Raw genomic sequence first — 22,357 nt, 5'->3', positions numbered from 1 at the left:
GAGCCCAAATCAAGAGTCCCACCCTTCACCGACTGAGCCACCCAGGGGCCCAGTGATAAAACTGTTAATAATGATTTTACCCTATATCCTGACTCTCTTTTACATATGAACCCTAAAATATTTTTTGCATGGTTTAGATAGAGTCTGAATTCTCCGTCAATAGTACACAGAAGGAATATTGTTTTGTTTGTTTGGAACTTTATGGAGAGTTAGTCACAATTTTGGAAAATCACATTAACTACCCTACTCTGCCTATGGTATTTTTGTTTCTTATGCAACTCACCTGTGCTATGTCAGCAATACAACACAGCCCGTATGTGTGTTTAAGAGGATTCCGCAGATAGATGCAAGCACCCCATCACTTTGTTGATCTACGGTTCACAGTGTAACAATACTGTCATACCTTACTTTCCCTTTATTTCTTCTTTTAAGTAGGAGCATTGCCGTGCATACTGATTTAAAAATATGTCTAGATATATAGTATTATGTACCAATTTTAGCCCAAGATAATGATTTCATTTCAGGACTTTTGTTATTAAAAGAGAGGTCCGGAGCCTGATAGGTTGAGAACAACTTGGGTAGAATCACGGTGTTTGCTAAGATTGGTTTCAACACACAGAAAAGATCCAACACAAAGAAACCTTTTTTATTACTATAATTTACTGTTACCTTAAAACTTCTCTTTGTTATGTAAAGCGGTTTTCGTCACTGCGAGGCGATTGCCTCGGGCCGGAACGCTCACGCCCCGGGGCAGAGGCGCTCCGAGGCTGTCCTGGCTGAGACTCCGCCCGGAACCTTGGCGCCGTGACGCAGGTTTCCGGCGGGCTTCTTAGAGCGCTGAACAGCTTTGGGCCGAAGGACCATGAGAGGGCCGGAGTCGGGTCCCGAGCCTACGATGGAGGGGGACGTGCTGGACACCCTGGAGGCGCTGGGGTGAGTATTCCCGGGGACGCCCTTCCCCTGAAAACGTAAGCTCTCCCTCCGTTTGGCTGCTGCGGTCTCCTCCCCGTGGGCCTCCGCTGGGTTCCGGCATCTCGGTGGAGGCCTCCTTCGCCACCGCGCTCCCGCCGGCGCCGACGGAGTTAAGAGGGAGGCGGGAGAGAAATCCGTTTGGGGGGTGGAGCAGGCCGGAGAGCTGGGGCGCGTGGCCCCCTCTTCCAAACTCTTGGCCTCGAAACTCCGTAGCCAGGAGCCGCTGCGTTGGCGCGGAGCAGCCGGGCCAGCACCAGCCCTTCCGAGGAGCACGTCCCTGCCCCGCGGGTGCTATTTGTGTTGACGTAGTTGTCGCGCCCGGGGCTGGGGGGTGCTGGAACCCCGACTGCGGCTGGGGACTGTTGTCTCCTGCCATGTACAACCTGTGGCTTAATTAGGGCTCGGGAGCGAATCTCCTGCTTCCTTGGCCCGAGAAAAGTGTCCAAGTTAAGTGTGGGTCCATTCATTCAACCTTTCATCCGTTTGTTAACCACATATTGTCATGGGGTTAATATGCATTAATTAATACGTGTTTATGTGCTAGGCAGAGGAAGAAGACAGTTCTCAGATTACTAGTAGCTCACGTTGTTGTTGGGGGCTACAAAGAGTCTACCGGAATTTACAATTCAGAATGCTAAGTGCTGTGAGAACTCCTGGAATGATGTTAATACTTCGAAGCACGGGGATCAGTTCATGCAGAGTAGTCGCCCTCAGCCTAAGCCTGTTTTTACTCACAGCTGTTGACATCCCAAACTATCTGGTCCTGTGTATTTATTTAGCCTCTCTGACACTCTCCCCCCTCCCCCACCCCCCAGCTCCAGGAAATCAGGTGCCTTACCTGTCTTGTTCCCAGCAACGTGCTACACTGGGGTCTGGCAGAATAAATAGTGGTTGAATGAATGGGTAAATGAAGAGAAGTTCAAAGAAGAGAGTGCATAGAGATAGACATAGGGACAGATAGTTTAGGATCAAAAAGATTGGAGCCATCTGCACAATTGTTTGCCTTGCCACAGGCTGGAGTTTCTTGAATGGGATAGGCTGTACCTTTGCACTTTGCAGTTCCATAGGGAAGCTTGAAACCCCCACCCCACTTTATTTTTTTCTAAAACTGCACTTGGCTCTTCTATCAGTTGCTTCTTTTGGACCCCAGTAATACCTACTTTGCGATGTAACAAAGCCTTGCACTTAGTAGATGGATCCAGGATAAATGTTTGTCAAATGAAAGAACTGAGCCAGTGATTATTTAAGGGGCATTTTTATTCTGTGAAATCTCTTGGAAATTTTCACCTAACTTGGTTAAGGAGGTAAGCAAAACAAGTTAAAATACTAGAAGTGTGTAGACCCCAAATAGTTTGAGATCCCGGGTCCTTCAGATAAAAATAGTATGATTCTGTAAATAGTCTATGAAAAAGAGAAAGTCAGTGCTTTTTTCTCTTCCTTCGTTCCTTGAATTTGTTTCTTTGTTTTGTTTTTTTTTTTAAGATTTATTTATTTATTTTAGAGGGGCTGGGTGGAGAAGCAGAGGGAGAGGAAGAGAGAAACTTAAGCCTGCAACACCCTGAGCACAGACCCTCATGAGGGGCTCAGTCTCATGACCTTGAGATCAGGACCTGAGCCGAAACCAAGAGTCAGATGCTTAACCAATTGTGCCACCCAGGTGCCCCGAATTTGTTTCTTTTATAGGCATTTTGAAAAATGAACTTTGCTATAATCTTGATTTTTACCAAGGAAAATTAGTTTCAGATTATTCAGTATGGAAAGTAAAACAATTTATATACTTTAGAATTGATTTTTCCTGGAATAACTGAGGACAAAATTTTGAAGTTTGGTTTTTCTTACAATGATAATGAAATGTGGAAAGTAGTATTTACTTACAATATGTGTTGTAATTGAACACTGTTCTAAAATATCCATTTAGTTTGTGAATAATGCATTTTCTGTTGTGACTGAAACATTTAGGATATTAGTGAAAGTACTTTAGTTTGTAAGGTAAAATTGGAAATTAAAGGGAGGAATTAAAAGGGAAAATCTGTGTGAAAGAAGAGTTCGGTGATATACATGAAAACTGGGTGGGAGTAACTTTGTTTCCTTGTCTGAAAGAAGGAGGCTGGGGGACATGATTTCAGAAGTCGTTTTTTAGTTCTGACCATCTATGATTTTGTAGAGTGGATCTCAGCCCTGGTTGTGCATCAGAATCATGTATGGAGCTTGTGAAATAAAATGTTCCAGTCTGTTCTGTACCATATTGACTGGATCATGATCTTCAGGGGTGCAGTATGGCATGCATATTTTTTAAAAAGCTTCACAGCCTAGTTGAGAATCAGCATTATAGAAGGAAGTTTATTTCAGTTATTTATTGAGCACAACTGTATGTTGAAAACTGTTCGGAGAAGTCATTTGTGAGCAAAATGGAATTGATCCCTGTCCCTGGGGAGCTTCTAGTCCAGTGGAGAAACAGACGTGATCACACAAACATGATAAACCATAAAAAGCTCTTTAAAGGAAAAGAGCAGGGTGACATGACATGACAGGAGGACCCATGTAAGGACAGGACAGGGCAGGTGGATAGGAGTAAACTGAGGTTCACAGGAAAGGAGGACAAGGGTGTCCTTAAAGTGAGAACAAAATATGAAAGCTCTTCAAGTGGAAAGGAACTTGCTGTATTAGAATAACTGGAAGGAGGCCCATGTGCCTGGAGAGCAGAGAGCAATGGCCAAGATAGTGGAAGATTTGATTGAAGGGGAGGCCCAAGGCATGCAGCACTTTTTAGGCACCAGCTGTGTTTTTAGGCTGCGTTGTGGATTTTGTTCTTTGTCATAACAGCAATGGGGCATGATTGAAGGATTTTAAATAAAAAAGGGAGAGATCAGATGTCTAGTTTGAGAAGTTACTTCGGTAAGGTGGAGATGACTTGGAGAATTTACTAGTCAGGGCAAGAAGTGATGACTGCTCAGTGGAAGTGGGTATGGAATAAAGTGCACACTGTAGAACTTAGTGATTGGATATTACAGCTGAAGGGGATGACGATATCAAGGATTCCTTTCTTCAGTAAGTATTTATTGAGCACCAAAATGAAATGATACACCTTGGAATCTAAATTGGAAAGGGAAGAAAATGAAGACCGCAAGGAGGTAGGAAATACAGAGAATATGGAGTGACCAATGGAATGGAGGTAGAGATGAGATCCAAGGATAGTTGAAAGTGAGTGGTCAAAAGAGCAAGCTGAAAGGATAGGTAGTAGGTTGTGGTCAGGGAGTGACATGTTTGATTTAGTGATTTTGGAGGTGGAATAGTTCTGGTGATGGCAAGGTCTAAGGGGTGCCTCACTGACATGTCGTGGCAAAGGTCTGAACAGAGGAATTTCAGGAATTGAGAGCTCAGGGTATTGCATAGGGTATGCATACAGGAAAATAGCAGAAAGAGGAATGGAGAGGAAAACTGAGCACAGGGCATTTTGGGGAGTGTCCAAGCAATTAATAGGTGAAAACCACAAGAGGGAGAGTGGCAAATCTGACTGACCTGAGCCTAAAGAGAGAGGGAGGTATTTATAAGATGGTGGGGGACCAGTGATATGGATGCTGTTTTGGGAAGCAAGGAGGGCAAAAACCCTACCATCTGTCCCTGAAGAACTTCAGAGAGTAAAATCACCAAAGCTAGAGGTGGTAGGGATAATCTTTGTGATTATCAATCTAGGACAGTTGTTGTTTATAGGTGAAACATAGTGGAAGTTTGGGTCAGGAAGTGGAGAGCTGGATCAGAGGCAAGCCAGTAGGGTATATAAATGACAGGGGGAAGGAAAGGGTCTCATATTTTATATGTTGGCTGATGGAAATGGAAAAGAGAAAGTAAATTAGGCACCAGCTGTGTCTTTGTGGGGGTTTGCCAGTGGCCGTAATGGATTGAAGATTTGGATCACCCAGAGCTTCAAGCAGTGTCAGACCCGCAACTGTGGTTCCCATATAGGTGGCCCTGGGGGAGTCGGCCTAGGGGAGGTGTCCCCAGTGTTTGGAATAAGAGTAGCACTTTCCTAATTAAATAAAAATACCTAGAATGAACTAAGAACATTACAATAATCCCTATCTTATAGGATATTGTGGCAGTTAAGTGAGGTAATATACATAAAGCACAAAGCACTGGCCTAGTGTAAGAGCAGTTTTTGGTGTTAGTTGCCATTATAATTATGATTGTTACTGGACGTTCAATGCATTTTTTCTTTTTATTTTTACCTGATTCGGTGAGCTGAGGCATTAAGATTTGTGGGTGTTTTTTTCCCCCTTCTAAATTCAGTATTTTTGGTGATTTGAAAAATTTTATTGAATTTTATAATCGGCATTTCAGCTAAAAATAACTTATCGCCCCTCTAACTCGGGTTTGACCTACAGCCATCCCAGATGGAGAAGATGGCCGTCCCAGCAGTGTCTGGGCTGTCCCGGCAGGTGCGATGCTTCGGTATGACTGTGGTCAGGCCGTTTCCCAAACTTGTGCGGCCACCTGTTCAGGTATATGGTATCGAAGGTCGCTATGCCACTGCTCTTTATTCTGCTGCATCTAAACAGAATAAACTGGAACAGGTAGAGAAAGAATTGTTGAGAGTAGTACAAGTCTTGAAGGAACCCAAAATGGCCGCTTCCATTATGAATCCCTATATGAAGCGTTCCGTGAAAGTAAAAAGCCTAAATGACATGAGCGCAAAAGAGATGTTCTCTCTTCTCACATCCAACCTGATCAGTTTGCTTGCTGAGAATGGTCGCTTGGACAGTACCCCTGGAGTCATTTCTGCCTTTTCAACCATGATGAGCATCCACCGTGGAGAAGTACCGTGCACAGTGACCACTGGATCTCCTTTAGATGAAGCCACTCTTACTGAATTAAAGACGGTCCTGAAGAGCTTCCTAAGTAAAGGCCTAGTCTTGAAATTGGAAGTTAAGCCTGATCCGTCAGTCATGGGTGGAATGATTGTCCGTATTGGAGAGAGATGTGCTGGGATATGTCTGTGAAACCAAGATTCAGAAGCTGAGCAGGGCCATGCGGGAGGTTTTCTGAAAGTGTTGATTTTCTGCCAGTGAAAATTCCTAAACTTGGAGCAACAATAAAATGCTTCCTGAACAGAAAAAAAAAATAATAATAACATATCACCAATGATATGAATTAATTTTATTCAAGAGTTTGATTATTTCTTTATTGTAAAGATGAAAGCAAGTAGGGGAAAGATGTTTACTGTTAAATCTCAATAGGAGGCACTGTAAGATATGGAGGCAAGGTAACATATAGAAGAACCAGTCTTGTCTGTAGGAGCAGAGACAGTGCTATAATCCCAGCTCTCCCTTTGCCTGGCTGTGTCAACTGGCCAGGTTATTTGCTTAACTTTCCTTATTAGGATAGACAAGTTTGAGTTCATATGGATTGTGTGAGTTCAACTCTGGATTTAAATCCTAGTGTCATCACCTAGTTATTATCTTCTGATCCTACAGAATTAAGATCATGCCGACTTCAAAGCATTGAAGACTAAATGAATTATAAATAAATACAATTACCGATATCTATGGCTGTATCTGTATCTGTGCATGCCTGTTACTGTGCCTAGCCTACTACTTAAGGCAGGTATCTTAACCTCATTAAGCCTTAATTTCTTACTGCAAAATGGGGATTTGAAAATACTCACCCTTCATGAGCTATGACCAGAGAATTCAGAGAAAAAGAAATGCAAGTGGCCTTTAAACATATGAAAAGATGTACAGCCTTGCTCTTAAGAGGAATGTAAATTAAAACTATACTGAGATACCAGATGGTCAAAAATCTAAATGTTTGACAACTTTGGTGAGTTATGAGGGAATGGGTACTCTTACACCTTGACGGTACAACCACTATAGAGGAATATTTAACAGTATCTAGCAAAGTTACATACCCATTTACCCTTTGACCCAAGAGTCTCACCTCTAGAAATCTATCCCAGGTATAAACTGGCAAAAAGTTGCCAAGTTTTTTTATAAGAGCAAAACACTGCAAATAACCCAAATATCCTTCACTAGGGGCATAGTACTCCAGACAGTGGAGTACTGTAACCTGTAAAATAATTGAGTAGTGTTTCTGCTGCTCTCCAGTACAGTTGACCCTTAAATAACATGGGTTTGAACCATGTGGGTCCATTTGTACGTGGACTTTTTTCATTAAACATATGTACAGTATTGTAAAACTCTTTATGATTTTCTTTAGTTACTGTAAGAATACAGTATATAATACATATACAAAGTAGTGTTAATTGGCTGTTTATATAATCAGTAAAGCTTCCAGTCAGCAGTAAGCTATCAGTAGGTAAGGTTTTCAGGAGTCAAAAGTTAATATGCAGATTGGCAACTACATGGGGATTGACACCCCTAACCCCTGTGTTGTTCAAGGGTCTGCTTTATATGTAAATGTGTATGTGCATGTGTGTGTGTATTGTTTAAAGCAAGGAATAGAACAGTGTATAGTAGACTACCTTTACCTAAAAAAGAAGTATATATATGTTTATATTTAAAAACATGGAATGACAACCCCAAACTAATAAACATGGTTACCTCTGGGGGCGGGGGGAACAGAGTAGAGGGAACAAGATTAAGATTGCAAGCTAAATTTGTTTGAATGTACCTTGTTTTGTAAATTATACTTTGAAACAATGTAAATGTTTTACATAATTATAAAGCAAAATTAAATGAAGTCAAAACAAAGAGACAAATTGCTAAAAGTTGAAAGCAAAATGAAATAAATGTTTATCAGTATATTGAGTAGGTAGTTTCATCACATGGAAAGGAGTTTTTTTTTAAGATTTATTTATTTGTCAGAGAGAGTGAGAGAGCACAAGCAGGGGGAGTGGCAGGCAGAGGGAGAAGTAGACTCCCCGCTGAGCAAGGAGCCTGATGTGGTACTTGATCCCAGGACTCTGGGATCATGACCTGAGCCAAAGGCAGACGCTTAACTGACTGAGCCACCCAGGCGTCCCGCAGCTTTAATTTTTTAATTTAAAATTTGCATCTGTTCTTTTTTCGCTAAAATTCTTTTTTATTTTTGTTACTAGTATATCGTTATTAGACTCTGCTCTATTTGACTTTGTGATAGTTGTAATACTTATCTTAAAATTGGTTGATAATTTTACTAAGAAATGATAAAGGAAAAAAGCCAAATGTCAATTAAATAGGGCAGAAATTGGCAAACTATGTCTGTAACAGACCCAATAATAAAAATTATAGGCTTTGCTGACCATATTATCAACTCTGCAGTTGCAGTGTGGAAGCAGCCAGACACAGTCTGTGAATGGATATATTTATTGGCTGTGTTCCACTAAAACTTTATTTACAAAAATAGGCAGCAGGCCTTGATGTGTAGAGTACTATCTTTTTTTTTTTTTAAACCCTTTATGTCTTCCTTTCTAGGTATAAGGGACCACTGTTAGAAGAGCAAGCACTTACCAAGGCAGCAGAGGGTGGACTGTCTTCACCTGAATTTTCAGAGCTCTGTGTTTGGTTAGGCTCTCAGATAAAATCATTGTGCGACTTGGAAGAAAGTATCACTTCAGCTGGTATTTTATTTTATTGTGTTTTATTTTTCTTGTGTTTTAGTTACTTTTGTGTAATAGTAAAGTGAAATGATAGGTTATGATTTATAGTTTTGCCTACATTGTGTCTGCAAAGCAAAATAATTAATGTTATGAAGAACTACAGTATGTGATATTAAATATCTTTAGATTAAATTTTATATTCAAAATTGATTCTTAAATTTATGAGTCTAAACAATAACTGTATAGTCTTAACCTTAGTATTATTCTTTAGAAAAAGTAGAGTCTGAATTTGATTATTTAAATAGTTTAATTTTTGAATACTGCTTATTTTAAATTAATGTTTTGTTTTTGTTTTTTTAAAGTAATTTAAGTTGTATTAGCAAGCCTGTAACTTAGGACATGGATTCACATAGGAATACCATAAAAAAAAACAACTCCTGTGCTACCTCAGAAATGTTTATTTAATTCATTCCTGTCTTGGTAACTGGAGTCCTTGTGGGCCTTCAATTGGTAGAATTTCAGATAGAGGACTAAAATGAAAAATTTTTTTATGATTGAGCATTTGATAGGATATAGAATTCCCTTGAAGCAAAGTAAAATTAGCTGAATTTAAAACATGTGGCACAAATTCCTACATAATTAGATCATGAAAGAAAAGCAATGAAGCTTAATTAGATGATTGCATTTATTATCTGAATCTGTAGAAATACAATAGAAATAGATCATTTGTTCTGAAGCCAATTAATAATTATAGCCATAGTAATGCTTTTAATATTTCAGTTACCAACATAAAATATTTCCAGTTTATCTGCTTTTGTGGAAAGTCCATTGGAAAATACTCATCAGGGATTGAAATATAAAAATACTTATCCCATGATTAGATACTTAAATTCTTAAATTTAAGTGTTACTTTATTTCTGTAGAAGTTGTTTGATTACCTTTACCTAAGTGTTGGGGTCACACATGTAAGGATTTAAGGCAAATTGAAAATTTATAATTGAATGTAAAATTGAAATCAACTAGAGGTAGATTTTATAGTTTTCAGATTGTATGGTAAATATTCAGTACGTGTTTAATGATTTTTCTTTTTTAAAGGGAGAGATGATCTAGAAAGCTTCCAGCTTGAGATAAGTGGGTTTTTAAAAGAAATGGCATGTCCATATTCTGTACTCATATCAGGAGATATTAAAGACCGTTTAAAAAAGAAGGATGACTGTTTGAAGCTTCTATGTAAGTTATCTTTCTTTGAACATTTAAACTCATGTATTTGGTGTGGTTTTTGTTATTTTCAAGATTTATGAAATTTCATTAGTGAAGTTTTAGAAATTTTGTATGTTAAAAAGGTTTTAACATTTGACTTAAAATCTGAAGCTGACTTAGAGATACTTACATAAATGTAGTATAAATTCTAAAGTGCTAAGATTTTGAATACTTAGATTTATTTGGCCAATATAGAATGCCCTGTGTTTTTCATTTATGAATTATTTATTTTTCTTTCATGTAATTCATTTCTCAGCATTCATGACTAAATGACTAAAGTTGGTCATTTAGAGTCCTATTTATTCTTAAAACTCTCTGAAACCAGGCAGCTAAGTAGATTATTACATCTTGTTTTTAGTGATAGACATTGAATGACAGTTGGTTCAAAAATATTTACTGATCACCGATTATTGTACTAGAAACTGTTCTAGGCGCTAGGGTTATATCAGTTTTTTAAAAAAAATTGTTTTCTCTGGACATTTGAATTCTAGTGAGTGTGGCCTGTTTTTGTCAGGGGTGAGTTTGGAGTATTGATTACCCTACATCCAAACAATTACCATAAATAATAAATCTATCTATTTGTATTGGGGTCCTTTGAATTTTTTTTAAACTCAGTTAAATTTCATGCTGTTTTGAAAGTTCTACAGACAATGGCCATTTGAAAGAATTTTTCTAGCATCCTTATTATTGAAGATTTCTATTATTTTAGGTCATACCATTTATAAAGAGATCCATGTGATATATTCCACATAGGCTCTAGTATTAGTAATGTTTGTTTCATTGGTGCAGAAATCATAAATGTTGAGTGGTACTGATAGTAGTGTTGACATTTGAATTGCCTTGTGTGTTTTGGGGGGGGGATAAAAATTGTGTCCCCCTCCCCCATTTCTTAACACTGTTTCCCCATCTTCCATTTAGTATGAGTCACTGATTTAATGAACCATTCTTAATAATGGTAGGTCACAGTAACCCTTAGATATATTGGGACAGAAAGGAAGCTAAGAAGCAATGGCTTAGAGGAAATTGCATGCTCTATCAGTCAGTGAGAACTGTGTACTCCACTGTGTTTCCCTTTTTGCATTATCTGCTAAAAATCTGAGCAATAATAACAATATAGGTTTATGGTACAAGTAAAAGTAAAGAGGAGATATAAGAGAAATTGGTATAGGTTTTTCTGATTATGAAAATACATGCCCGGAAGGTGGGGCAAAACAGGGAATTAGTGTTAAATGGGTACAGTATTTGTTGGGGAAGATAAAAATGTTCTAGAGTTGGATGGTGGTGATGATTGCACAATAGTGCAAATGTATTTAATGCCACTGTACGCTTACAAATAGAATTGTAAATTTTATATGTTAAAAAATTACATACTCATCATAGAAATCTTACAAAGTTGAAAGAATTGTAAAGAAAAAAATCACTGATAATCTCATTCCCCAGAGAGAATCATTAATAACTTCTTGGTGTATTTTCTTTTCCATCTCTTTTTCCTTTATACACATACATTTAAATAAGATTGGAGTCTATCATAGATACAACAATTCCTTCTCTTTCTTCTTTTTATGTAATGTGTTGTGAGCATTTTCCCATCACTTGAAATTTTTTTGAAAAAATAATTTAAATTGGCTACATAACATTTTATGCTATGGACATAACATTTTTATATAATGGGTATTTAGATTCTTTTTTTTTAAGATTTTATTTATTTATTTATTCATTTGAGAGAGTGAGAATGAGAGAGAGAGAGAGAGCACATGAGAGGGGGGAGGGTCAGAGGGAGAAGCAGACTCCCTGCTGAGCAGGAAGCCCGATGCAGAACTCGATCCCGGGACTTCAGGATCATGACCTGAGCCGAAGGCAGTCGCTCAACCGACTGAGCCACCCAGGTGCCCCGGGTATTTAGATTCTTTTCTATTTTTAATTTGTTCAAATTTTTGATTACTTTAAAAAAAAAAAAAAAAAAAAAGGGGCGCCTGGGTGGCTCAGTTGGTTAAGCGACTGCCTTCGGCTCGGGTCATGATCCTGGAGTCCCGGGATCGAGTCCCGCATCGGGCTCCCTGCTCAGTGGGGAGTCTGCTTCTCCCTCTGATCCTCCCCCTCTCATGCTCTCTGTCTCCCATTCTCTCTCTCAGATAAATAAATAAAAAATCTTAAAAAAAAAAAAACAAAACAAATTTTTGATTACTTTTACTTAGACAAAGATTATAAATATTTAAAAGTAAATATTTGGTGTATATTGCCATATTTTGCTTCAGAGATATTATACCAGTTCACAGTCTTACCACCATCTCTTCCATCTTTGAGTTTGGCTGTCTTTAAAACATACTGATATAATAAGCCTCTTCGTATTTTTCTTGGATGTTTGCAACATGTATAAGGGCCAAAGTCCTTACCATGTGAAGAGCTTTTATAAATCAAGAAGAAGAAAATAAAAACTCACTGGAAAAGTGTATAAATTACAAAAGAAATGAACTGGCACTCGACAGAAAAATTTTTTAAAAAATGGCTTCTAAACATGAAAAGATGCACAGTATTCCTCAGATTTAAAGAGTTATAAAAAAATAAAATGACAGGATACCATTTTTCACTTAACAGGCGAGTAAATACAAAAAAAGAAAAGAGGTCATTGTATTGGGGGGGAATAAGCATTCTCATATACAATAGGCATGAAAATATGGGAGAATAACTGTACAGCCTTTTAGAAGGGCGAATTCTTAGTATCACAGTTAAAATTCCCCTACCTTTTGACTTGGAAATTCCATGACTAGGAATACATACCTATTTCCCTAAGTGTATAAAGATATATAAAAAGGATGTTTATTATGGCATTATTCATAGTAGTTAAATAGAAATGGTATATCCTTGCAGTGATACCATTATACAGCCATTAGAATGAAAATAGATCAGATGTGCTTATATGGAATGATTTCTGATGTATTGGTAAATTAAAAAATATACAGAACATCTGCAGTATGCTCTTGTTTGTATAAAAGAAAAGTGTGTAGATGGTGGATATGCATTCTCAGTATATATATGCATATGCCTAAAAAGATACCCAAGAAATTAATATTGATTGCCTCTGGTGAGGGGGAATCTTAAGATGTGTGGTGGGAAGACTTTTCACTGTATTGTTTGCCATCTGCATGGATTAGCACTTTAAATATTAGACTGAATTCTTGTTTGTAGTATTACATAGAACACGTTTCCTAGAACAAAGGCAGACAGCTTAGGTTCTGTCCAAAATACAAATTTTTGAAGAGCTGGTGATTTGTTTGAATGAAGTTTTGAAATCAGAAGGACCTTGGCATAGTCCTCATAAGCACAGTTTGATACATATTGGTCTTAACTTTTTGTGAGCTCTTTTGAGTGTCACCTGTAGACTTTGTGGAAAAGTCTTTAAGTCAGTGCCTGCCCATGAGAATCACCTTGGGTCTAATACCATGCAGATGCTTAACTCCTACTTCAGATCTGCTGGTTCAGAATCTTTGAGGGCGGGACCCTGGCACCTGTACAGGCATACCTCAGAGATCCTGTGGGTTGATTTCCAGACCACTGCAATAGGGTGAATATCACAGTGAAGCAAGTCAAATGAATTTTTTAGTTTTCCAATGCATATAAAAGTTATATTTACAATATACTATAGTTTACTAAGTGTGCAATAATAGCATTATGTTTAAAAAAACAACATACATAGCTTAATTAAAAAATGCCTTATTGCTAAAAAAAATACTAGCTATCATTGAGCTTTTAGTAAGTTGTAATCTTTGGCTGGTAGAGGGTCCTGCCTCTGTGCTAATGGCCGCTGACTGATCAGGGCGGTGGTGGTTGCTGAGGGTTGGGTGGCTGTGGCAGTTGCTTAAAATAAGGCAGCAGTGAAGTTTGCCACATCAGTCGACTCTTTTATAAATGATTTCTCTGTAGCATGTGACGCTATTTGATGACATTTTACCCACAGAAGAACTTCTTTCAAAACTGGGGTTTATACTCTCAAACCCTACTGCTGCTTTATCAACTAAGTTTATGGAATATTATAAATCCTTTGTTGTAGTTTCAACAATCTTCACAATATTTCACCATGAGTAGGTTCCATCTCAAGAAATCATTTTATCCATAAGAAGCAACTCCTCATCTGTTAAGTTTTGTCATGAGATTGTAGCAATTCAGTCACATCTTCAGCTTTACTTCTAGTTCTCTTGCTCTTCCCACCACATCTGCAGTTATTTCCTCCACTGAAGTCTTGGACCCCTCAAAGGCATCCATGAGGGTCGGAGTCAGCTTCTCCCGAATTCCTTTTGGTATTTTGATCTCTACCCATGAATCAAGGATGTTCTTAATGGCATCTAGAATGGTGAATTCGCTTCAGAAGGTTTTCAATTGACTTTGCCCAGATCCACCAGGGGAGTCATTATCTATGGCAGCAATAGCCTTAGGGATTATATTTCTCAAATAATAAGACTTGAAAGTCGAAATTACTCCTTGATCCATGGGCTGCAGAATGGATATTGGGTTAGCAGGCACGAAAACAACATTAATCCCATTGTACATTTCCGTGAGAGCCCTTGGGTGCATTGTCAATGAGCAGTCCTATTTTGAAAGGAATCTTTTTTTCTGAGTAGTGGGTCTCAGTAGTGGATTTAAAATAGTCAATAAACCATGCTGTAAACAGATGTACTGTCACCCGGGCTTTGTTGTTCCATTTATAGAGCACATGCAGAGGAGGTGTAGTGTAGCAAAGTTCTTGAGTGTTCCAGGATTTTTTACAAGGGTAAATGAGCATTAGCTTCAACTTAGAGTCCCCAACTGCAATAGCCCCTAAAAAAAAGGGCCAGCCTGCCCTTTGAAGCTTTGAAGCTAGGCATTGGTTTGTCTCTGAGTGTGAGAGGTCCTAGATGGCATTTTCTTCCATTAGTAGGCTGTTTCATCTGCATTGAAAATCTGCGGTTCAGTATAGCCACCTTCATTACTTATCTTAGCTGGCTCTTCTGGATAACTTGCTGCAACTTCTATATCACACTTGTTGCTTCACCTTGTACTTTTATGCTGTGGAGACAGCTTCTTTCCTTACTTAAACCTCATGAACCTCTGCTAGCTTCAAACTTTTCTTCTGCAGATTCCTCACCTTTGGGGCACCTGGGTGGCTCAGTCGGTTAAGCGTCTGCCTTTGGCTCAGGTCATGATCCCGCAGTCCTGGGATTGAGTCCCGCATCGGGCTCCCTGCTCAGTGGGGAGCCTGCTTCTTCCTCCCCTTCCCACTCATGTTCTCTCTCTCTATCTGTCACTATCTCTGTCTCTCTAAATAAATAAACAAAATCTTTAAAAAAAAAAAAAAAGATTCCTCACCTTTGTCACCCTTCATAGAATTGAAGAGCATTAGGGCCTTGCTCTGGATTAGATTGGTTTAAGGAATGTTGTGGCTGGTTTGATCTTCTGCTCAGACCACTCAGACTTTCTCCATATCAGCAGTAAGGCTGTTTCAGTTTCTTATTTGTGTGTTCACTGGAATAGCATTTTTAATCCCCTTCAAGAATTACCAAAATGGGACACAGAGACAGGAAGTGAGCAAACGTTGGGAAAATGGCACTGATAGACTTGCTCGACACAGGCTTGCCACAGACCTTCCAATTTGTAAAAAATGCAATTGTCTGTGAAGTGTAGTAAAATGAAGTGCAATAAAACAAGGTAAGTCTGTACTTTTAAAGTTTTCTCAGATAGTTCTCAGCTGAAGTTGAAACTACTATGTTGTGGAGTGTTTGTAGTGTGTGTGCATAACTTTAAACAACAACAACAAAAATCCAGTATTTTAACTACTATAGTGAAAGTTAATTTAAAACAAAACTGTAACCATGTAAGAGTTTTGAGTAATTTTCTTATATATGGCTGTTGAAAGGATTAAATGAAATGATGGTAGAGGGACTTGTGAACAGCCTGAGGTGGTCTATCCTGAAGGCCAATGGCTATTCATATTGCTCTATCAGCTTATAGATCAGTTAAAGCTGTACATTCTCCCCTGAGTTGAGCACTCTTTGCATATGAGGGGGAATATTTTCAGTTTTACACATTCTGCATTCTTAAATTATTGATTTACTGGTGGGTCTCTCCTACCGGACTTTAAATTCTGCAGTAGGCATGATCTCTTTAAAAAGGTTTCCTCCTGCCCTCTTTATTATTTGTTTTGTGATAAGAACACTTAACATAATGATCTACGCCTTAGCAAATATTTTTTAAAGATTTTATTTATTTCAGAGAGAGAGAAAGCGAACGCAGGAAGAGGGACAGAGGGAGAGGAAGAGGGGGAGAAGCAGACTCCCCGTTAAGTGGGGGAGCCTGACTCGGGCCTTGACCTCAAGACCCTGAGATCACTGACCAAAATGTATCAAACTTTGCTTATGAGTACTATGCCAAGGTCCCTCTGATTTTAAAACCTTATTAAAACGGATCACCAGTTTTGTAAAAATTTATGTTTGATAACTTCCAGTTTTCCCCCTCCCCTATCCCCTGGCAACCACCATTCTCCTCTGCTTTATGAGTTGGACTGTGTTAGGTTCCTCATAAAAGTGATATCACATAGTATTTGTCCTTCTGTGTTTGGCTTACTTCACTTTGCATAGTGTCCTCCAGGTTCATCCATGTGGTCACAAGTGGCTGGATTTCCTTTTTTTTAAGGCTGAATAATATTACATTCTGTGTATATACCACATTTTCTTTATTCATCTATTGAAGGGCACTTAGGTTTTTTCCCTCTCTTGGCTGTTGTGAACAGTACTGCAGAGGACATGGCAGTATAAATCTCTTTGAGATCCTGATTTCAGTTCCTTTGGATATATACCTAGAAGTGGGATTTTTAAGTAGTTCTTGTATATTTTAACATTATGTTTTTCCCTTTTTTTATTATAGTATTTTTAAGTACAGAGCTTCAAGCTTTACAGATACTGCAGAACAAGAAACGTAAAAATTCTCAATTAGATAAAAACAGTGAAATTTATCAGGAAGTTCAAGCTATCTGTGATACTCTTGGTGTACCCAAGTCAGCAACTTCTGACATTCCGCTTATGCTAAACCAAGTGGAATCAAAGGTATTGTATTTGTTTTATTTTTCATTTCCCAAAAATGGAATTAAATGCTAACATGTAAATGTATTAAAAATGAAAATATTTCTTTTAAGATATATTCCATTTCAGGAGAAGTGTATCTTCTGTAAACCAAATTCTGGATTTTGAATTAATATGCATGTGACTTAATTTGCCTATAGCTAATATTCAGGAATCAGATCTTAATGAGTGAGGGCCCTTAGGCCTTTTGAGAGTTTTCTGTGATAGAAATCACTTTGCAAGTTGAAGGATCCCTTTCCTAAATAAAGTTGTATCGTAGTATAATGAAAGAAGTAGAGTAATCCTCCAAAGTCAAAGGCAAACTACATTAAAAAAAATATTGTTAATAGAATTGTAATGTGGTTGTCTTTGGCAGTGAGCAAGCACAGTTTCTGGTGGATAGGTGTTCAGTAAGTGTTGTTGTATAGAGAATGAATGAATGAGTTCCCTGATACAGTTAAAAACAACCACAAACTCTGTACCTTAAACTTTTTGAAATTTTTCTCTTCAGTTATTAAACACCCTTCTTCCCCGTTGAGCCACATATTAGAGAGAATGCTACTCTTGCACACCAAATTCCAACCTAGTTTCTAGGAGTCCTGTAGGGGAATAATACAGGATTTATTTTAAAGGAAAAGAACATTCACACTCTCAAGATAGGTACTAAAACTCCATTTTTAGATATGCTGTGTTATACTAAATCCTTGAATAAAATACTTCTGCTTTGATAATTTATGAACTGAAAAATACATTTGTCTTCATCGAACATGAGAATTTTGGTATCATTAAGATGAAAACACAATTTTAAAAACATTTTCTTTTTTGTGAAACCTTTAGACCGAAGAATAACGCTGTGAATCGCTCAAAAACATTGTTCTGGAATTAACAAGTTAATCTTCAGTGCTTATTTTCTCTTTTTGTTTGGATTAAGAATGATCTGGAATCGGCTAAAATGTCTGGGATAATTTCAAATTGAGACAGATTTCTAGGCTCTTTCTAATCTTCCAGTGCTTCTACATGTTGATTCCAAAGAGGCTTATCCCTTTTATGGGTCTCAGTATTAAAAATATCCCCAAACCTCTCGTTTCCCTACTTGAAGTAGGCCATAATGCCGTGTTCAAATGCTGGCAGGTTAATTATAAGATAGTTATTACTTGGCCATTGTGGCCAAATATTTACTTAAAAAGATTTTTTTCCCCATTCAGTTCCTATCAAAAGCAAAAATTTCCTTATTGTACATGTGATGTGTCCTGAATACACTTTGTCACCATTGGGGAAGAAAATTATTTTCTAACTTGAAGCTGTTCAAATGTGAATCTAATGTAATTATAGTAATATTAATGACAAACATACAGCACTTACTGTTTTTTTTTTTTAAGATTTTATTTATTTGACAGAGAGAGAGAGACAGCGAGAGCAGGAACACAAGCAGGGGGAGTGGGAGAGGGAGAATCAGGCTTCCCGTGGAGCAGGGAGCCCGACGTGGGGCTCGATCCCAGGACCCTGGGATCATGACCTGAGCCGAAGGCAAACGCGTAACGACTGAGCCACCCAGGCGCCCCCAGCATGTACTGTTCTAAATGTTTATATATAATAACTCATTTAGTTCTCACATTACATATAATGAGGTAGTTACTACTATTCTCTACAATAGCCATATGAGGAAAGATTTAATAAATGGGACAGGCACGTTTCTGAGTAGTAGTGGTAGACCTGAGGTTTGAACACAGGCAACCTCCAGAGTCTGTGCTCTTAACTCCCTCTCTATTTGTGCTTAATTCTCAAACTTAACTGTAGTCCAGTGTTGAAATCCTGGGAATGGAGCTGAATATGATTATGTGTAAGAAACTATTAAGTATGCATTCAGAATCCTACTTGAGTGAGCAGTTACAAATGGTAATATATGAAATGATCAAAGTAGGAGGTATTTACAATAGTTGGGAAATCTACAGAAGTTGACTATCTTAAGAAAATAATTCTTTGCAATATGTAAGAATTGGATCATTGTACAGGCATATTTGCTGTGAAGCTAATAAAGCTTAAGCTTTGGGGCCCCTCATTTGTACAAGTTCTTTCTAAGCTAATTTTTAAAAAATAGCTTTCTGAAGATACAGTTTACATATCAAATTCATTCATTTAAAGTAGATAAATTTTAGTATTTTAAGCTATGTGTAGTGTATTTAGAGGTACAACCATCATCCAAATAGAATTTTAGAACATTTCCATCACCCTCAAAAAAAACCTTATGCCCATTTACAGTCAGTCGCCATCACCACCACATTTCTAAGCTAATTTTGTGTTCACAATTTTTAATTCTTTTTCTTAAAGAGTGCCCCTAACATTAAATAAGCTTCGTATGCCTCAAAATCTCTTGATTATTTTCCCTAGTTATCTTATAACTAAGAAACTATAGATAGGCCATTTGGTTTTGAAATTGTTTCATTGGATAATGAAAGTTACTTCAGATAGGAGGGTGAGCCCAACCTAGGCTATCATTTTTCAGTCATTTTCTTCAGGATAAGTTACAGTTATTGGAATGGCTGAAATTGCTAAAGCAAAAACAAATGACTAATATTATGTTCACTAAAATAAAAGTGTTGCTTTGCAGAAATAACGAAACGTGTATGTGGTGACTATAATTTAGAGGGCTTGCTCTCCTAGGTTGTCTTGCTGAACCATGAAACCAGAATGCCTAATTAGAGTTGTACTGTGCACAAGAGTGTGCATAAGAGTATGCCATTTCAAGGAGAAATTCCCGAAATTATTTCACATAAGACCATACAGATTCTCATAGTATAACCTTTTAGAAGCTACTCTTGTAGTCGTCTGTGTATATTATTTCTTATTCTGGAAAAGAAGGAAAAGAAGGTAGTTTGAATTAATATGACTAATGCTTCTTTGAAAAAGATACTCTGTGGTGATAGTCTTTCTTGGTATGTGAAGGTGAATTTCAGTTATTTCACTTTAACATTTCATTTATTTTTTGGCATTCAAAACATTTTAAGATGGAATAAGATCATTTTAAATTAGGGATATACATTTTCACAATCTTCTATATTTACTTTTAGGTGAAAGATATTCTCTCGAAAGTCCAGAAAAATCATGTGGGAAAACCACTGCTGAAAATTGACTTAAATCTGGAACAGGCGGTAAATTCCCTCCCTTTATTAGATTAGTGAATATGGCTTAATTTTATTAGTGGACACCTAATTTTACAATGGGTAGCGTGTGTTTATTATTTTGGAGAATTAAAATGGATTGATACCCTAGAGTAATAGGTCCTAACATTTCTTCAGATTATTAATTAGTTTTAACAGTACCTGGCCAAGAGTATGTATAGCACTCAATATGTTAGCATAGTTGTGATTTGAAAAGGAGAGTAGCTCAGTGTCAGCAAGGTAGAAATTTGGGGTATTTTCTTTCCTTACTGGTCCAGACCACTTAGCAAAGTAGATGTTTTACTTAACATGCTTCATTGAAGATGAGGTAAACTCTCCCAATGTAAGAGTTTAATTCATATGTTTACTGTCTTCTGAATATCATAAATGTTCTATCAGATACTCTTTATTATTTAGAAAATTTTCCCATAAAGTCTTGTGGGATCAGAAAGTGGTCATCAAATACAGTATCTTTTGAATCGGTAGCAAGTATTGACTATAGTTTTCAAATTTCTTTTCTGGGCTATGTCAGAAAGAGTGTAAAGTTTATGATTTTTGTTTCTGAATTCTTTAGGAACAACTGGAAAGAATCAATGATGCTCTTTCTTGTGAATATGAGTGCCGCCGGCGGATGCTAATGAAACGGTTAGATGTGACCGTGCAGTCCTTTGGTTGGTCTGATAGAGCAAAGGTAAGACTGTTTTCCCATTTGTGTCCTGTAGGTGGTACTCTGTGACAGCTCTTCAGGCTCTCTTGTTTGTTCTTGTATAACTGTGCCACATTTGCACTTACATTCCGTCTGAAGCATGTGCCCAGGCCAACTACTGGTCTTATATAATGATCCTAGTCTTGTAAATTCCATCTGCAGATATCTTAATTTCTCTCCAAATCTTTCACATTTATTTTAAACTCCTAAATGTTGTGATTTATGCAATGATATGCATAAAGAAAAGGACATCATATGAGGCAGTGAGATAGATATAATGAGCAACTGGTCAAGAAAGCAGAATATTGGAGTAAGTACAGGTAGTACTGAACCAGAACAAGTCTTCTTAAAAGTGTCCTAAGGCTGTGGACTGTGTTCTAGTAGAAGAGGACGTTGGAGGGCAGGAAGGCATTCCAAAACAATGAATCTCTTCACACAGTCCTAGAGAGTTGTCTCCCATCATTCCCATTTTATGCTTTTAATCTGTACCAGGCTTTATCTGGGTACCCTGCTCCACTCTGCATCATAGTCTAGACACTCTCCAGACAGTAAGCTGGGACAATTAACAGGGCTCACCACATTTGCTTCTTCCGTTTCAGGGATTGCTGTTTTGTGCTCTTTGGTGTCCAGTGTCTGAAAATCATTGGTTCATATGGGTTGTCCACTTTGCTAGTTGTTTCAGGTAGGAGGGTAAATCTGGTGCCTCTTACTCTCAGGTATCATCACAACATCATCATCATCATCATCATCATCATTACATTTTTTATATTGACTTGGCAGATCTTCTGCCCCATGTTGTATCAGCTAGAGTCACTAATGCAGCTTCATTCAGCTGGTGCTTGGACTAGGCTGGAATATTCAAGATGGTTGTCTCATACGTCTGGGTTCTGCTGATTGCTGGGGTGCTTTGGTTGTCTTCTTGGTTCTTATGTGGTCTCTGTCTCCATGTGGTGTCTTGTATTGGTTTCCTATGGCTGCTGTAACAAATTAGTGTACACTTAGTGGCTTAAATAATAAACATTTATTCTCTTACAGTTCTGGAGATCAGAACTCTTAGCAAGGTTAAGTTAGCATTCCTCCCAGATGCTTCAGGGGAGAATCTGTTTCCTTGGTATTTCCTAGCTTCCAGATGCCACCTGTGTACCTTGACTCTTGACTTCATCCTCTTATCTTCAAAACCAGTAGTGTAAGATCTTCCGTTCTCTCTCTCTGCTTTTATTTTCACAACACCTTTGTCTAAGTATTCCTATGATTATGCTGGGCCCACCTGGATAATACAGGATAATTTTTCCTTCTGAAGATCCTTGAATTAATCACACCTACATCTGCAAGGTAAGATATTCACAGGTTTCAGGGATTGGGATATGGACATCTTCGGGTGTCATCTTCCTAATACTGGATTTTGTTTTTTCTTGGATTGTATTTCTCTATTATATGCTGCTGCTGCTTTTTTCTTTCTGAATATACTTTTTAAAATCAAGTATTCTAATGAGTTCTCCATTTTCTGTATACTTTCCCTCCCAAAAGATAGTATTCTCCTGTTGCAATCATGAGCTTTTTGCATGGCTGTCCTTGGCTATTCCACTATTTCCTGGATCCTGTGGCCACCTTTTTCATTGTTTATTCTCTCATTTTGCTA

General features: G+C 37.9%; 2 protein-coding genes across 2 annotated transcripts; both read left to right on the top strand.

Moving 5' to 3' along the window:
• Window positions 1-737: 737 nt before the first annotated feature.
• Window positions 738-21,454, top strand: FAM98B (family with sequence similarity 98 member B). The gene is made up of 6 exons (XM_032417784.1): window positions 738-933; window positions 8,382-8,527; window positions 9,602-9,736; window positions 16,661-16,839; window positions 19,923-20,003; window positions 20,587-21,454. The coding sequence occupies exons 1-6, from the start codon at window positions 863-865 to the stop codon at window positions 20,746-20,748; spliced, it is 774 nt and encodes a 257-aa protein (XP_032273675.1). The 5' UTR covers window positions 738-862; the 3' UTR covers window positions 20,749-21,454.
• On the top strand, window positions 5,299-6,987 carry LOC116640648 (ATP synthase subunit O, mitochondrial-like). The gene has a single exon (XM_032417785.1). It carries the CDS (start codon window positions 5,364-5,366, stop codon window positions 5,967-5,969), a length of 606 nt encoding a protein of 201 aa, XP_032273676.1. The 5' UTR covers window positions 5,299-5,363; the 3' UTR covers window positions 5,970-6,987.
• Window positions 21,455-22,357: the final 903 nt, after the last annotated feature.

This window comes from Phoca vitulina, unplaced genomic scaffold (assembly GCF_004348235.1).
Source record: "Phoca vitulina isolate PV1807 unplaced genomic scaffold, GSC_HSeal_1.0 scaffold20, whole genome shotgun sequence".
NCBI classification, from domain to species: Eukaryota; Metazoa; Chordata; class Mammalia; order Carnivora; family Phocidae; genus Phoca; species Phoca vitulina.
The sequence above is the reverse complement of the archived record's forward strand: the minus strand, read 5'-3'. Positions and strand labels throughout refer to the sequence as shown.

Excerpts from the sequence above, each read along its gene's own strand:
- FAM98B (XM_032417784.1), top strand. The coding sequence starts at position 863 with ATGAGAGGGCCGGAGTCGGGTCCCGAGCCTACGATGGAGGGGGACGTG. Across the intron at positions 8,528-9,601 it reads AGAAAGTATCACTTCAGCTG|GGAGAGATGATCTAGAAAGC; the intron begins GTATTTTATTTT and ends TCTTTTTTAAAG. Across the intron at positions 9,737-16,660 it reads TGACTGTTTGAAGCTTCTAT|TATTTTTAAGTACAGAGCTT; the intron begins GTAAGTTATCTT and ends TTTTTATTATAG.
- LOC116640648 (XM_032417785.1), top strand. The coding sequence starts at position 5,364 with ATGGAGAAGATGGCCGTCCCAGCAGTGTCTGGGCTGTCCCGGCAGGTG.